The sequence below is a fragment of the Lissotriton helveticus genome, chromosome 4_1 (assembly GCF_964261635.1).
Source record: "Lissotriton helveticus chromosome 4_1, aLisHel1.1, whole genome shotgun sequence".
In the NCBI taxonomy this organism is placed as follows: domain Eukaryota; kingdom Metazoa; phylum Chordata; class Amphibia; order Caudata; family Salamandridae; genus Lissotriton; species Lissotriton helveticus.
The window spans coordinates 487,418,679-487,435,037 of record NC_136063.1 but is presented as its reverse complement, the minus strand read 5'-3'; the positions used below and the strand labels follow the sequence as shown (position 1 = coordinate 487,435,037).

The 16,359-nt window shown below is 44.9% G+C and overlaps 1 protein-coding gene across 1 annotated transcript in view; it reads left to right on the top strand.

Moving 5' to 3' along the window:
• The window catches only part of CPNE3 (copine 3), a 493,182-nt gene that overhangs the window by 437,580 nt on the left and 39,243 nt on the right, over positions 1-16,359 (top strand). Inside the window, exons 13-14 of the mRNA XM_078687070.1 lie at positions 4,584-4,635; positions 8,202-8,335. Coding sequence (XP_078543196.1) covers positions 4,584-4,635; positions 8,202-8,335 — 186 coding nt within the window. The remainder of the gene's footprint in view (positions 1-4,583; positions 4,636-8,201; positions 8,336-16,359) is intronic.

Below are 16,359 nucleotides of genomic sequence, written 5' to 3'. Positions count from 1 at the left end.
ATGTCGTGTCCTAGAGGATTTCAGAGTTGGATCTGGAAACTTTAGAACTATACAGTAAAGCGAAGTCTATGAATAAAAGGTTAGGCACACTGTACCATAATTATGATTGAATTGCAGCCTGGCTGAAACCGAGTGAAAATTAAAGTTTACAATACAAGTTAACAGTTGCCATCATGTTTGTGTGTGTGTGCAGACCTGGATTCTCAAGGGTTACACTTGCCAGCTCAACTGTATGTTTGTCCTAGCATATATGTTAAAGTAATCTGAGCGGTTCTACTTCTGGTCCAGAAGAATAGATACTGTTACATGCAACGAAATGGTGCACTTGGGTAAGGGTTGGTTCTGTTCTTGTCACAGTAAACAAGGAAGGGCCAAGTTCCCTGATAAGTATTTCTTAAAAAGACTGAAACAGTCCTGTCAAGTCAAGTCAAGTCAGAATTGATATAGCGCACTACATACCCATAGGGTCTCAAGGCGCTTGAGGAAGAGGGAGGGGGGGTTTATTTATCGAATATCCATGTTTTAAGTTGTTTTCTGAAGGCTAGGTGGTTTTGAGTAAGGCGGAGGTGGATGGGAAGGGAATTCCAGGTCTTGGCCGCTAAGTAGGAGAAGGATCTTCCTCCCATGGTGGCTTTGTGGATGCGCGGTACAGCGGCGAGGGCTTGGTTGGACGAACGCAGCTGGCGGGTGGGAGTGTAAAAGGAAAGGCGCGTGTTGAGGCAATCAGGTCCAAGTTCGTAAAGGGCTTTGTGTGCGTGGATGAGGAGACGGAACGTTATTCTCTTGTTGACGGGGAGCCAGTGAAGGTCTTTCAGGTGAGCGGAAATGTGGTCTGTGCGGGGGATGTCTAGTATGAGTCTGGCTGAAGCATTTTGGATGCGTTGGAGTTTTTTCTGTAGTTTCACGGTGGAACCGGCGTAAAGGGTGTTTCCGTAGTCCAGGCGGCTTGTAACCAGTGCGTGGGTGACCGTTGTTCTTGTTTCGGTGGGGATCCAGTGAAATGTTTTTTTGAGCATGCGTAGGATGTTGAAGCATGAGGATGAGACGGCGTTGACTTGTCTGGTCATCGAGAGTGAGGAGTCCAGGATGATGCCCAGGTTCCGTGCGTGGTCCGTCGGTATGGGGGCTTTTCCTAGGTCCGTTGGCCACCAAGAGTTGTCCCAGGCGGAAGGGGATGAGCCTAAGATGAGGACTTCCGTTTTGTCCGAGTTCAGTTTCAGACGGCTTTGCTTCATCCACTCGGCTACTTCTTTCATCCCTTCGTGTAGGTTGGTTTTGGCGGTTGTTGGGTCTTTGGTGAGTGAGAGGATCAGCTGAGTGTCATCAGCGTAGGAGATGATGTTGAGGTTGTGTTGACGTGCGATGGTTGCGAGGGGGCTCATGTAGATGTTGAAGAGGGTGGGGCTGAGTGATGATCCTTGCGGGACGCCGCAGATGACTTCGGTGGCCTCTGACTTAAAAGGGGGAGGCGGACTCTCTGAGTTCTTCCAGCGAGGAACGAAATGATCCAGTCCAATGCTTTTCCTTGAATTCCCATGTTTCTGAGGCGTTGTATCAGGGTGCTATGGCAGACTGTGTCGAAGGCTGCGGAGAGGTCAAGGAGGATAAGGGCGACTGTGTCTCCGTTGTCCAGTAGTGTTCGAATGTCGTCTGTTGCTGCGATGAGGGCGGTCTCGGTGCTGTGTTTGGCTCGGAAGCCAGACTGTGAGGGGTCGAGTGATTTGTTGGTTTCGAGGAAGGTGGCGAGCTGATTGTTAATGGCTTTCTCAATGACTTTGGCAGGGAATGGGAGGAGCGAGATGGGGCGGTAGTTTTTGAGTTCGGTGGGGTCAGCTGTGGGTTTCTTCAGAAGGGCGCTGAGTTCGGCGTGTTTCCAGCTATCTGGAAATGTGGCGGAGTTAAGGGAGCAGTTGATGACATCTCGGAGCTGGGGTGCGATGATGGAGTTTGCTTTGTTGAAGATATGATGGGGACATGGGTCTGTAGGGGAACCTGAGTGGATGGAGTTCATCAGGCGAATGGTCTCTTCTGTGGTGATTGGGTTCCATTCGAAAAGGATATTCGGAGGAGGTAACGGTTCGGAGGTGAGTGGGGTGGACTGGTTTGCAGGTTGACTGTCGAAGCTGTTATGGATGTCGGCGATTTTGTCATGAAAGAATGAGGCAAGGGAGTCGCAGAGGACTTGAGAGGGGGTGATGTCGTTAGAGCTGGCGGTGGGGTTGGTGAATTCTTTGATGATGTTGAAAAGTTCCTTACTGTTGTGGGCGTTGTTGTCTAGTCGGTCTTTGAGTGCTGATTTCTTGGCTGTCCGTATTAGTTGGTGGTGTTTGCGGGTGGCGTTTTTGAAGGCGGCTTGGGTGATAGTGTTTGGGTCTGTTTTCCAAGTTTTCTCCAGGGAACGGCAGAGCTTCTTGGATTTCTTAAGGTCATCGTTGAACCAGGGGGCGTTCTTGCTTCCTTGCTTGATTTGATGTTTTTTCAAGGGTGCTAATTTGTTGGCGGTTCGGGTTAGCCATTGTGTGAGGTTGATGGCGGCTTGGTTAGGGTTCGTTGAATAGGCAGGGGGTTTTTGAAGAAGCGATGTTGAGATCTGGTCGATGGTGATTTTGTTCCAATTTCTTCATAGAGTTGGTTGAGGGTGGTTGTGGATCGAGGTCTTATTGTAAATAAAGTGGATGCAGCTGTGGTCCGTCCAGTGGAGGGGTGTGGTATGAGTGAAGGAGATATGCTTGCTGGAAGTGAAGATAGGGTCGAGTGTGTGTCCTGCATAGTGTGTGGGGGTGTTAACAAGTTGTTTGAGTCCGAGATTGGCGAGATTGTCCAGAAGGGTGGTAGTGTTATTGTCGTTGATCTTTTCCAGATGAAAATTGAGGTCTCCCAGTAGAATGTATTCTTCCGAAGGGAGGGCGTGTGGGGTGATAAAGTCAGTGATGTCTTCGCTGAATTTTGTTCGGGTCCAGGTGGCCTGTAGAGGAGGGTGCCCCTAAGTGTTGTCTTGGGGTCGGTGTGGATCTGGAAGTGAAGGTGTTCGGCGATAGCGAGGTTGTCATCTGAGCTCGTTGAGACGCGGATGGTGTTCTTGTGGACGATGGCGATGCCTCCTCCTGTTTGGATGGGGCGGTCCTTACGGATGATCTTGTAGCCGTCCGGGATGGCTATGGAGATGTCTGGAGCTGACGAGGCATTCATCCAGGTTTCTGTTAGGAAGGCGATGTCCGGAGAAATGGTGTCGAGTAGGTTCCAAAGGTCGATTGCGTGTTTGTGAACCGAGCGGGTGTTGAGAAGGATGCATTTGAGGTGGTTGGTGTTGGCTCTCTGTTTGGTGTTTGTGGATTTGGATTGGGGCTTGACGCTGGTGAATTTGCAGGAGTGGCAGGTGAAGGGTCCATGGGTGTGTCCTGGTGCTGCTTGGGCGCAGAAAGTCAGTTGGCCGGGGTTGAGTGCAAGGAGGGAGGAGGCGTCGTATGTAATGCGGGGAGGATGGGTGCAGCGGGGACCAGGGGGTCTGGCTCTGGGCGCGGTCCAGGCGCGGACGGGCGTAGACGGGCTTACCTTTGGCGCACCTTCGGCGCGCATTGGGCGCGACCGCTGCGCGCAGAAGCATCAGACATAAGTGGATGGTGGCGGGGGAGGGGCGTGGGAGGGGTAGCTGGGAGGGGGGAGCGAGGTGTAGTGACGGTGTGGGAGGAGGGCACAATAAACAAAAACAAAATGGCAGCAACAACAACAAACGCTGCAGGGTACGACGAGATGAGGTACGAGCAGTGAAAACAGTGGAGCGCCTATGGGGAGAATAATGTACTAGTACCTAGCTGTTCAGGCGCGATGAAAGATCAAAAGCGCTAAGAGATGTGGCAGTCCCTTTAAATAATGTGCACGTAGTCACCAAAGCAATCGAGCCCAGCAGTGTGCAATGCGCAGGTAAATAAATAATTGTATAATGCACTCAGCAACCAGTGAGGGACAAAGCGTTATAAAAGCCCAGCAGTAACAAATGCCCAGCAGCGCTATGAAATAATTGTATGTTGAGCCGTGCGCAAATGAAGGCTGAAATGAAAATAAACACTACGCAGATCGTTAAACACAGAGCGAGCAGCCAAAAGCAGAGCGTTACAGATGCTCAGCAGTGCGCGATTATTCTATCTCAGGCAATCGTTGGATTAAAGTACTTGGCAAAGTTAAAGCGCTGTGGAACGATACCAGGTCGGGAGGAAGTGGTGGGAGCGGCCGTTTCTGCCGAGGACAGGACGGTCACCTGTAAAGAGACAGAAACCCTTTACCCTACCCAGAATGGCGCGGCTGAGTTTGGGAGCCTGGCCAGTGGCCATCCTATTTTGTAAAATAATTTGAAGTAAAATCAAAAGTGTTCTTGCCTGTAAGTACTAAAGTGTGATTTGCAATTAGCTTATCACGGCTGTAATATCTGTGCTGTGGTCACATTACTGGCAATGTATACGAAAAGAGTAGCAAATATTGTGAACAAAAAGATACAGATGGAGGAGGAGAACTTAACAAAAGTAACTATGTTTACCGCAAATTACATTTTAATGTTTATAACTGAAGTTGTTTGTTCATGCCGCCAGGTATCGCACGAGTTTCCACTGAACTTTAACCCTGCAAACCCTTACTGTGCAGGTAAGTTTACTTTTAACTATTTACTAATAACACTTGTCTATTGATGGTTTCTTTTTCTACATTTCTGGATTTGTGGGGTATCATGACTCCTAGCAGCAGTCTAATAAAAATGGTAATTCATGTCTATTAGGATTTTTTTAGCAAGTTTTATAGAGACAACTTGTGCAGTTTATCTATTGGTGCGCTCTCTCCGTGTGACAAACTGGCCATCAGGGGCGGCTCACTCTTATGCGCTTCTTGTCACTGCACCCCTTATTTTTCTGTCAATTTTTCCTCTTTACTGGTAAACTGATATTCACTGGTAAAGTAGTATAAAACATGCTGTTTGAGATATGCAGATGACTGCTGGCAGCACACCAGTGAATTCTTATCCCATCCTTAGCGGCCTTGCACGTCTCAGTGACTCCTCATCTGTGATGCAGCACAGAGTACCTGTCACAGGTAGCCCTGTGATTTTTGGAATTTTGCCTGCTGCTGTCCGTCAGTGTGTCATCCCACCCTTTCCCAACTAATTACAGAGTTAGGAAGGTTTGGATGAGAACGCAAGAGACTGAAAGCTAAAGCGGTGCAGTACGTCAGCATGGACCCTGTGCCATCAGGACCACTCATCAGTTGAGTTTCACAGACAACAGTTAAGTACTTCTAGGGCTGCTGGGTACTCTAGAGGGGCTGAATTACTTTTAATATTTCTCCGGTCACTGGGCAAATTTAGTGGTAGTCTAGGCTCTCTGCTAGGAGATCGGGAAGAAACAACTTACTTTTATCATCTATGGCTATTTTTCACTTCATTCCGAGCAGGATCCATCCTGAATTCCAAGAAGTATGTTTATTCAGAGGTCTCACCAGTAGATGGAGCTAGAGAGTGGGACCATATTCCCATTCCACATGGCCTCACTGTTAGATGTATTGAACTGGATTGAGAGGGTGGGCCACTCTCTCCCATCATTTTTTATCTAACTATGCATAAGAAGATGCAAGTGGAAGGAAGACGAGGTTCTCTTTCTTTTAGCTCCAGATCCGTGGTGGTATGAACTCTGAGGTCGAAGGATCAAAGAGAGGTCAAGACAAGCTGACATCTTTGTAAAGGGGCTCAGCATGTTTGCATCGACTAATTGCCTTTCTTCTATCTCTCCTTGCTATAGGCAGGACCTATATTAGTTTTTTCTGATTGAATCATAGGACATTTTATTTGCTACAAATTTCTTTTTAAGGTAGAGTCTCTTATGGGCTGGCTAATACTTAGAGTATTAGGCTCTCATCCTGATGGTTAAAGATTCATTTCCCACTTTCTGCAAGAGTATGTATCTTGATTTATGGTCCATCCCATTACAATACTTTCAACGTTGTCTGGATTAAAAAGAAGGGACATTTTGGGCACTTGAGACCAACCTTGGGGTCCGCCTTGAGTGTGCATGAGAGAATGTTTCTTTTCTCTCTGTGTCTCACTGTTCGGAGGCATTCCTGTGGCAAAAGCAAGTCACCGACTTCTTCAAAAAGGTTCCTGCAATGTGTTCTGTCCTTCCGTTTTCTTCCGCATGGCCTTCACAGATGCTGATGTTCAAACTCCAGATTCTAAGCCTAAAGGCAAGTTTGTCAAAGAGCTGAACTTTCTGTACTGTTAAAGTACATAAAAATGTGGTCCGGCAATAATCTTTCCTCTCCAAAGACGTTTACGTTTCTGATATGGTGGATCGCGAGGTTGAAGTTTCATTGAAAAAATTGTTTTTCCAGATTGAACCGTGCCAATATTGCTGTTATCTATATATATATATGCATCTCAGCCTTTGATAAAGGACTTTCAATCTGTGTCCGCAGCTATTCAGGAGGGCATGAGCTGTGCGTAACTATTCCTAAGTATTAAAGTATATAAAAAAGTGTTGGATGGAATGCTTGAATTGATCTGTCACTGGTAATCACACTGGTTATATCCCACTCCATCGTTCTTCTGCACACCATGCCACCTCAGTTTGGACCCAGCCATATGCAAATCAGTCTTGACCCTGCTCCAATGGGAACAGCCCAACCTGAACTTCCAGGTCCTCCCTGAACCGGAACACACGCAACCCAGGACCGGTGTTGCCATATTTTCAAGGTTTGTTTTCTCTTCTCCTTTCTTGGTATCTTCCTTTAATCATAAGGGCATTACAGTTCCAACTTCTAACCATCTTGCACATATTAATCTTAAACATCTGACACTTTAGGCGTTTTTTTCTGGAGTCCATAACGTTAGACCATAGGCTACGAGAATTGTGTTTTTAAATCATGTGATCCCCATGTTTGCAGATTTTACGAGTAGATTCGTTTTTCGTTTGGGAACTGCTTTTCATCCCATGGTAACGTATGCATTCCATCATGAAAAGGAAATTAAACTTCCTTCTTTTTCTTCATCTTCGAAATAATCCTTGCATAGATTAGATGTGGTCAGAGTCATTCAGGGTTATCTTACTATTTCTCAGGACTACAAATAATGATGAAACCTACCTTTTTGTAAATGCTGTCTGTAGGCATGAGCATAAGACTTCCTCTTCTACCTTGAGTTTATGAATTAAAAAATGATTTCCATGTCATATATTCCACAGAGCTCTCCTCTAAGGATTAATTGAGGGTTGGTGTACATGATATGTGACTGCATCTTGGGTGAGGCCTGTAAGGCGGCAGAGTGGGCCACCCCACCTTTGTCTCTAACTATGGGCTGGACTTTGGAAATAATCAATCCATGGAATTTACATCTAGAGTACAAGCGGCTACAATTCCTAGATGAAATAATTCTTTCCTATTTTTTCTGCAAAGTTCCTGTTAAAACTAGATGTGGTGCATCAGTCAGGAGTCTTTTTATCTGGGTAATCCGGTTGCTATGACTTCTCTAGTAAATCCTCAAATAGTAAGTACTGGTGCGAGTTCTGGAGGTAATGTCTGATTACTGGCAAGTAACCTTCATTGATCTGATTACCCTTTTCTTTTAGCAGTACATAGGGCCCTCTATCCTCTCCCACTCAGCCTCGATTTCTTCAGGCTAGAGCATGAGAGGATGTGTACGAGACCTTTCCTCATTTTATTCTCCTGGTACACTGAGGGGCCAAGGCAGGCTAAGGAGGATGGTGAATAGCCATTTTTTTTGTTTTATTCTATTTTTTATTTTTATTGCTGGGTCATGTTGTGCCTGGATGTTCTGTGCAGAACCTCATATAGTAAGCTCTGGTATGAGAAAAGGTAATAAGATAATGTAGTTTACTGGCTAGTAATCCATGCATTATGTAATATTACAGCCTGCAAGGATACTTCAGTTGTCCATTCTTGCAATTGGTGTTATGGTATCACGAGGATTTTTTTTTTTTAAAGAATAGACTCTGTTTAACATTATGTCCATCACCACTTTTGTATGACTATACAAACGTCACTCTATTATATATGTACAATTCAAGACAAAATGTGAATGGCGAAGTAGAGTTACGAATGGAAAGACATCTATAATTAGAAACTATCATGTTTTAGCTAGAATAAAGCACTACAGTGATGCAACACTGAGTTTTATCTGCAGTTACAAGACTTGTAATGTGTTTTCTCAGGTATTCAAGGCATTGTAGATGCCTATCGAATTTGCCTGCCCCAGGTGAAGTTATATGGCCCCACCAACTTTTCTCCAATTATTAACCACGTGGCTAAGTTTGCTGCAGCAGCAACCCAACAGCAAACCGCTTCTGTAAGTATTTTTCCTGGTGTTTGTTTTGTATTGCATGGAACAGATTTAGAGTAGCATATCATGTTGCAGTTCATTTAATCTCCCCCACCTTCGACTAAAGAACTCCACGATCATTCTTTACGAGATTTGGGGTATATCCAATTTAGGTAGAAACAGAAGTTTCCTCCCAGATAAACATTGAGTTATGCAGAAAAACCGTTCTCAACAATTTTCTACCCTCTATAGATGTCTTCAGAATTCTCCATTTGCTCCCAATGTCTGGGTACAGACCTTGCAGTAGTTTGGTGATGCTGCTCTCCTAGAATTGCCATATCCCACAGTGTTGCAGGTGAAACATTACTGATACGGTTTACCGACCCATCACATGATAAGGGTCATATTTTTTTAAAGAAAAGCCCTATAGAAGTTATGTGTAGATATTTGCTTAATGTTCTGTGCACTGTACAAAAAGCTCCAACGAAGTCCCCTCCTGGAACGACAGCCAGGATAGGTGTTCTAGTGTCCGGAAATAAATAGTTTCAGCAGTACAAACAAAATGCAGGTTGCATCAGCTAATACTTGAAACAAAAGAATACCAGGAGTGTTTTGATCTTACTCGACATTCAGTGTTCTTATTTGTTCCCAGATATCCCATTATTACAGCAACCGTTTGATAGGCTGAGCCTGCAAACGGAGGATATGATGACCAAAATGCCGGAATTGCCCCTCATTAATCCTATAAAGCAATGGCAAACCATGAGTAAAGACATAAAACACAACATTTCACTGAATAAAGGGAATCTTAAAGGAACCATTAGATGTAATACCTAAACATCTTGCCACACTGTGTCATTGGTAATCTATGAGAGGATTGGAAAGGAAAGAAGACAAAATACAAACAAATGTAAAAGCCTGAGTAGACCGCACCGTAGACTATGACAAGATTTGTCATTTTTATTGGATGCTCTCATTAACAGAGCTGATAAGGGCGTGAATGTAAAGGAGAATTTACTGACCTACCTCAGAGAGGTTTGTTAAACTTGTTTAAGCAACGTAGGTAGCTCAGGTGTATCCACTCAAAAAAAGGCCACTGCAATGCAATGTATACCCATGATAATGGCTTAGCGGGAACACCAGACTGACCAGATGTTCACGAAAGGCTTTGAAAATCAGATTTAAATGTAACAGAATATTTTTTTCAAATGCAAGACACTCTAAAAACCTTTTCCAACTTTGATAATGAAGTGTATGAGAAATATATACATTAACTTTGTTTTGCTACTATTACTATACTATCTGATGATTGCAATTTCCTAATTACTACTGATTGTCCATCAGCTGTATACATGAATTCATATTGTAATTAACAACATGCCATGATTCTATCTTGTTAATATCTTCAAATAATATTTTTAATTGTCATATTTATAAATAAAAACATACAAAGACCCCTCTTCTGCTCTTACATATGAGGATGTTCTTAGAATTATATGTAATACCCGTTCTGATGGATGCCTCTAATCGCAGATTCCTCACCTTTAGTTTATTCCCCAGGTGTCAGACTGGATCCAGAACTTCATAGGCCTCATTCTGCCTCAGAAGGGGCAGAGCATAGACACATGGAAGTGCCAACTCTGCGAGGCATCAGCAGTTCCTTTTTCTGTTGCTGTCAATCGCAGATCCAATCTGTGCACCCTTTATGTCAGTTGAGAAATTCCTTCCAAAATCTTATTGAGTGTGCAAGGGAACAATCTCCTCTCCGATGGCTACAGGGGCCGTGGTGTACCATGGCTGCTGTAAACAGATGTCAGTGACAGACTCCCACAAGATGTTCCTCTGGTGTTTGGTCTTGAGCTCAAATCCAGGTTGTGCGAAGAATGTGCCCTTATGCAACCAAAGGCTATCCCAGACTATGAAGTGAAACTGTATGTCTCTGAACACAGAAGGAACTCGCAGACCTTACATTAATCCAGTTACAAGTCAAAGGCTCTGACTTGTTCCTGTTCTTAAGGCGGCTCCTGCTATGGGTCCTCTTTGCAGTCAAGAGCACCTGATACGTCAAAGTTTGAATCTAAGAAGAAGCATGGGATTTTAAACAGGACCCCCACGCAATCCTTCCAAACTCTGTCCTGTGAGAAGTCAGGAGGATGTCCAGGAGTCAATCAATCTCACTCCCAATCACCAGCTGAAAAGCAGATTTCACAACTGGTCCTGTTGTACCCTGAATTTCCCAGGCCATTGGCAATGCTGCAGTAGGTTAAAGCATTTAAGGGGGCCATGCTGCCTGTTTTTGTCATCCTTTCGGCTCTCTGACATGCCTTAGGGCCCCAATGATCTGCCCTTGGTGCCGTATGTGTCCCTACATTAAGCTTTAATTCCAGTGCCAAATTCCATTCTGGTTCTAAGATCTGTGCCAGTCCCTTTCCCACTAACTTTGGTTACAGCGTTGCCGGAGGTCAAGCTGTTGCAGACTTTACTGTTCAACCTCAAGCCAAATTCACTTTGACCCCAACTGAGGGTACACCTTGACTCCACTCCAGCACACCGAGTCCCTGTATGCTCTGATTTGGAGAAAACACGTTGTCTACCACCATGCCTTACTCAGAGGCTTTATCACCTTTTTGGCTCTGATACTAAAACTTGATAATTATTGTGGCGATGATGGGAATGATTAACCCACACACTGTCGTGGTGATAATGATCCCTATATCGGCTTTTGGGATGCCGTTGGACTGGATACCACCCATCACATGGGTTGTTTTTTTCCCATTGGACTCCCAACGTTGGGTAGAGGCGATTAGACAGCAGCTGAGGTCTTCTCCGCCTCCAGTCAAGTCAAGAAAAACGTCCTTTACTGATGTTTTGCACTGTGCACCAACTTTATCTGAATGCCTATGTTCGAGGCATATGAGCTGCAGATTCTACACTTTGCATTAGATCGCCACCTGGTTTTGGGCTCGGATGATTGCATGTTGTTGTCGTCTTGGAAGAAGTCTTTGTAGTCACCCGATAGGTGACTCCTCCCTTGGACGATAGTGCGCATGGGCATCGGCTCCATCCTTAGATTGTGTTTTTCCGCCAGTGGGTTCAGATGAAACTTTTCCGCTCCGGTTCGAAAACTACTTTTGAAGTACTTATACGTGTAAACATTTCTTCAAACTTCACCAAACAACTTTCGATACCAAAAAACATCGACTAGACTTCATCAGCTCGATTCCGAACGGCGATGCGGGCCGTTGAACCTACCCACGCCGTGAGGCCTACACCTCATGGAAAGGACTAGCTTTCAAAAGATGCCCAGAGTGTGGAGCAAAATTCCCACACAGTGACCATCACGAGGTCTGAAACCTGTGCTTATTGCCAGAACACGACAAATCCAGCTGCACAGCCTGTGCATCCTTTCGATCGAAAAAGACGACTCTGGATCGGAGGGCCCGTCGACCCGACATTCAGAGATCAGCGCCGGAACCATTGGTTATCTTCGAAGGTCCATGTGTCCCGGAGGAAGGTTCCTATGATCTCCATCAGGCAGATGACGCTGATGACTCCATACCTTCGGGGCAACGATGCCACTACCACAGCCCAAACACCAAAATCGAAGGCAAAGGTCAACACTCCGCCTACGGGGCCCAGTCGAGACAGAAAAAACACTTTAAAAAACCCGCGATCGAGCCCGGTTCCGAAGAAAATAATGAAGCCTTCCGGTAGCTCCATACTGAGCAGACCGCATGTGTCGACACCACCTGCTCCCTCTGCACCGAAACAAAAAAAGTCCCGGTTCCAAAAGACACTCCGAAACCGTCGACTCCGAGAGACAAAGCGGCTCCGAAAACAACGAAGCCGGTTTCCGATGCCCCGAAAACAGCTTCCACTCCGAAGCCGATACCCTCGATGCCGAAACAAACAAAGCCTGCTTCCGATCCTTCCAAGTCCACGAAACAGGCTTCAGCTCCAAAGACAATACCTTTGGTGCTAAAATCTACACCAAAGGACTCCACATCGGCTCCTAAGGCTAAAGACAAGCAACAAACAGGTTCGGAACCAAAAACATCGGTGCCGAAGGCTGTGCCTCAAGAAGAGAAGCTTTTCCAACCAGATCCTTTACAAAAAAGGATCTACATTGATCCAGAAACAGGACATGTTTCCACCACACCACACAGGAAGAGGAAGTCAGATACAGCACCAACAACTCCAGTGCCTGTGAAGGACTCTGCCACATTTCCTATGCACCCTTCTTCTCCTGCATCTCCTTCACCTGCTTTTCCTTTAAACATTTCACCTCAAAATTCTCCTCCTCATTCTCCACAACATACACCTCCTCAGGATGTTGATGATGATGAGTATAGCATGGGGGGGTGGGGAGACCCAAATGACCATTTTCCCTACCCAACAGGTTCACCAGACTGGGAGTATCCAAACCCACAGGATGTACCAGATATTCCTGAGCCACATATATATCCATCTAAACCTTCTCCTCCGGAAGACAATATTGGGTTTGGACACTTAATTAATAGGGATGCCATCTATCACAATGTCACCATGCATTCAGATGAGGCAGAGGAAGATCTTTTACTAGACACTTTTGAACACTCAAAAATCTGTGCAAATACTGGCAATGATTAAAGGAGTCATTAAACATGCACCAGAAGTGTTTAAAGATCCTGTATGAGCTAGAATCATAAACCCAAGGATGGAGAAAAAGTACAGAGCGGCTCCTGGGGATCCTGCCTACATTAACGGACAGCTACCCTTAGACTCCCTAGTAGTTTCAAACGCTAGGAAAAGAGCAAATTCCCAAACATCAGGTGAAGCACCATCTCCTGATAAAGAATCAAAGATCATAGATGCTTCAGGAAAAAGAATAGCTGCCCAAGCTAGCAATACATGGCGCACACAGGCCCTCCTCGCAAGATACAACAGGACTCACTGTGATCAGCTAGAGAAGCTCTTACAACATCTACCTGACCAATATAAGGCACAAGCAGATGACCTCATACAAGAGGGTAAGCTTATATCAAATGCCTCTATTAAATGCGTACTAGATGTAGCAGACACTGCATCCAGAGCAATAAACACCAGTGTCCTCCTTAGACGTCACGTGTGGCCATGCATTTCAGGATTTAAGCAAGAGGTGCAAACTACTATCTTAAATCAACCATTCAACCAACAACAATTGTTTGGTTCAGAGGTAGACACAGCACTTGACAAAATGAAGAAAGACACAGACACAGCCAAGTCTATGGGAGCTCTGCAGTCCACCCAAGCAAGATGCTCCTTTCGTCGCTCCTTCTACAGAGGAGGCTCCAAACAAGCTGGAGCAGACAATTCAACTTCTTTTAAAACAAATACACAAACATCCTCTAATAAGGGATACTTTAGAGGGGGCTACAGAGGCAACAACATCAAGGGAAGAGATCGAGGAAATAACAATAATCAAACCTCTCCCAAAACAAAACAGTGACTTCCTTCTGCTCCCCCAACAGAATTCCACTCATGTGGGGGGCAGACTAACACAGTTTCTACCTGTCTGGAATTCCATCACAACAGACAAGTGGGTAAGACAAATTATCCAGTATGGTTACTGCCTAGAGCTTACAGCTACCCCTCCACATATACCACCCAGACAGCGTCCAATGTCCATAGAACATCTAACGCTGCTCCGACAAGAGGTTCTCTCATTGCTGCAAAAAGATGCAATAGAACTAGTTCCGTTAAAACATCAAGGAACAGGAGTTTACTCACTCTATTTCCTAATACCTAAAAAGGACGGAACACTAAGACCAATTCTAGACCTAAGGCCTCTCAATCTGTATATACACTCAGATAATTTTCACATGATCACTTTACAACAAGTGCCCCCATTGTTGCAACAAGGCGATTTCCTAACCACACTAGACCTCAAGGACACCTACTTCCACATTCCCATACATCCTTCTCACAGGAAGTATCTCAGATTTGTAATAGAAGGACAACACTATCAATTCAAATTACTTCCATTTGGGGTCACAACTGCACCACAAGTGTTTACAAAGTGCCTAGCAGTAGTAGCAGCACATCTCAGAAGACAACATATCCACGTCTTCCCATACTTAGACGATTGGCTCATAAAAGCCAAGTCATTCAATCAGTGTGTCCAACACACATCTCGAACGATCCAAACACTGCACGACTTGGGGTTTACAATTAACTACACCAAGTCACATCTCCAGCCCTCTCATGTACATCAATACCTAGGGGCTACCATATACACCAATACAGCTCTAGGTTATCCCAGTCCAGCCAGGATACAGAGCATTCAAGCCTTAGTTACAAGGTTTTAAAACCAACACTCTCTCCCAGCCAGAGTGTTCATGCAATTAATAGGCATGATGGCATCTTGTATTTTTATTGTCCCATATGCAAGACTGCAAATGCGCACATTGCAGGAATGTCTAGCACATCAGTGGAATCAGGCACAAGGACAACCAACAGACCTGGTGTTGGTGGACAGCCACACACATCGCTCTCTGCAGTGGTGGAACACCAAAAACTTGACCAAAGGGCGGCCGTTCCTCGAGCCAGTTCCACAGATAGTCCTGACAACAGACCCATCCCTGACAGGATGGGGAGCACATCTGCTCCACCACACAAGTCAGGGAAGATGGACCGCTCAACAAAAGGTGCTTCACATCAATCATCTAGAGTTGCTAGCAATTTACTTAGCACTGAAGTCCTTCCAAGTGCACATACACAACAAAGCTGTCTTAATCCGGACGTACAACGTGACAGCCATGTACTACATACAAAAACAAGGAGGCATACATTTCCTGCAATTGTCCCAGCTCACACAAAACATTTGGAGATGGGCCATTCCACAAAAGATATATCTGCTCGCAGAACACCTTCCAGGAGTTCACAATCAGATAGCTAATCTGTTAAGTCGACAGACACAACAGATTCATGAATGGGAACTACATCTGCAAGTTCTTCAACCATTCTTTCACAAGTGAGGTCATCCAGACATAGACCTGTTTGCCATACACGAAAACGCAAAATGCCCAACCTTCGTCGCCAGGTTTCCACACCCGTTGTCCAAGGGCAATGCGATATGGATGAACTGGTCAGGCAGATTTGCGTACGCTTTTCCGCCAATCCCTCTAATACCACTAGTGATACGCAAGCTTAGACAACAGTCTCTCAAACTGATCTTAGTAGCCCCCACAAGGGCACGCCAACCCTGGTTCACCACACTTCTAGAACTCTCTCTAGTTCCACGCAAAAACTGTCTCTGACGCCATCCATGCTAACGCAGAACCATGGAGACATCAGCCATCCAGATCCAACTCAACTGACTCTGGCTCCTGAAGTCTTGGAGTTTGGTTACCTTAACCTGCCACCAGACTATGAATATCATTAAAGAAGCCAAGGGACCTACTACTAGGGCTTGCTATGTGGCTAAATGGAAAAGATTTGCCATTTACTGCACTAACAATCAAATTGATCCTTTAGATGCTTCCATCTAAAATATTATGTTACCTTCTCCATTTACAAAGCCATTGCGGCATATCTACAAAACAGACAACATTTGGCGTTGTTTAGAGTACCAGCAATAAAAGCTTTTATGGAAGGATTAAAAAGAATTATTCCTCCTAGGTTACCACCCTCTCCACTGTGGAACCTAAACATTGTTCTTACCAGGCTCATGGACCCCCTTTTGAACCTTTACACAAATGTGAACTACAATTTCTCACATGGAAAACAACTTTCCTCATTGCTATTACCTCTCTTAGAGTTAGTGAGATTCAAGCTTTCACTATACAAGAACCATTCTTACAATTACACCGTAACAAAGTGGTTCTAAGGACTAATCCTAAATTCCTTCCAAAAGTAATTACCCCTTTTCATCTAAACCAATCTGTAGAGTTACCAATGTGTTTTCAAAACCCAGACTCTGTAGCAGAGAGAGCTCTACACACACTAGATGTCAAAAGAGCTCTTCTCTATTACATAGATAGGACCAAATCCTTTCGCAAAACAAAGCAACTATTTGTAGCTTTCTCTCCACC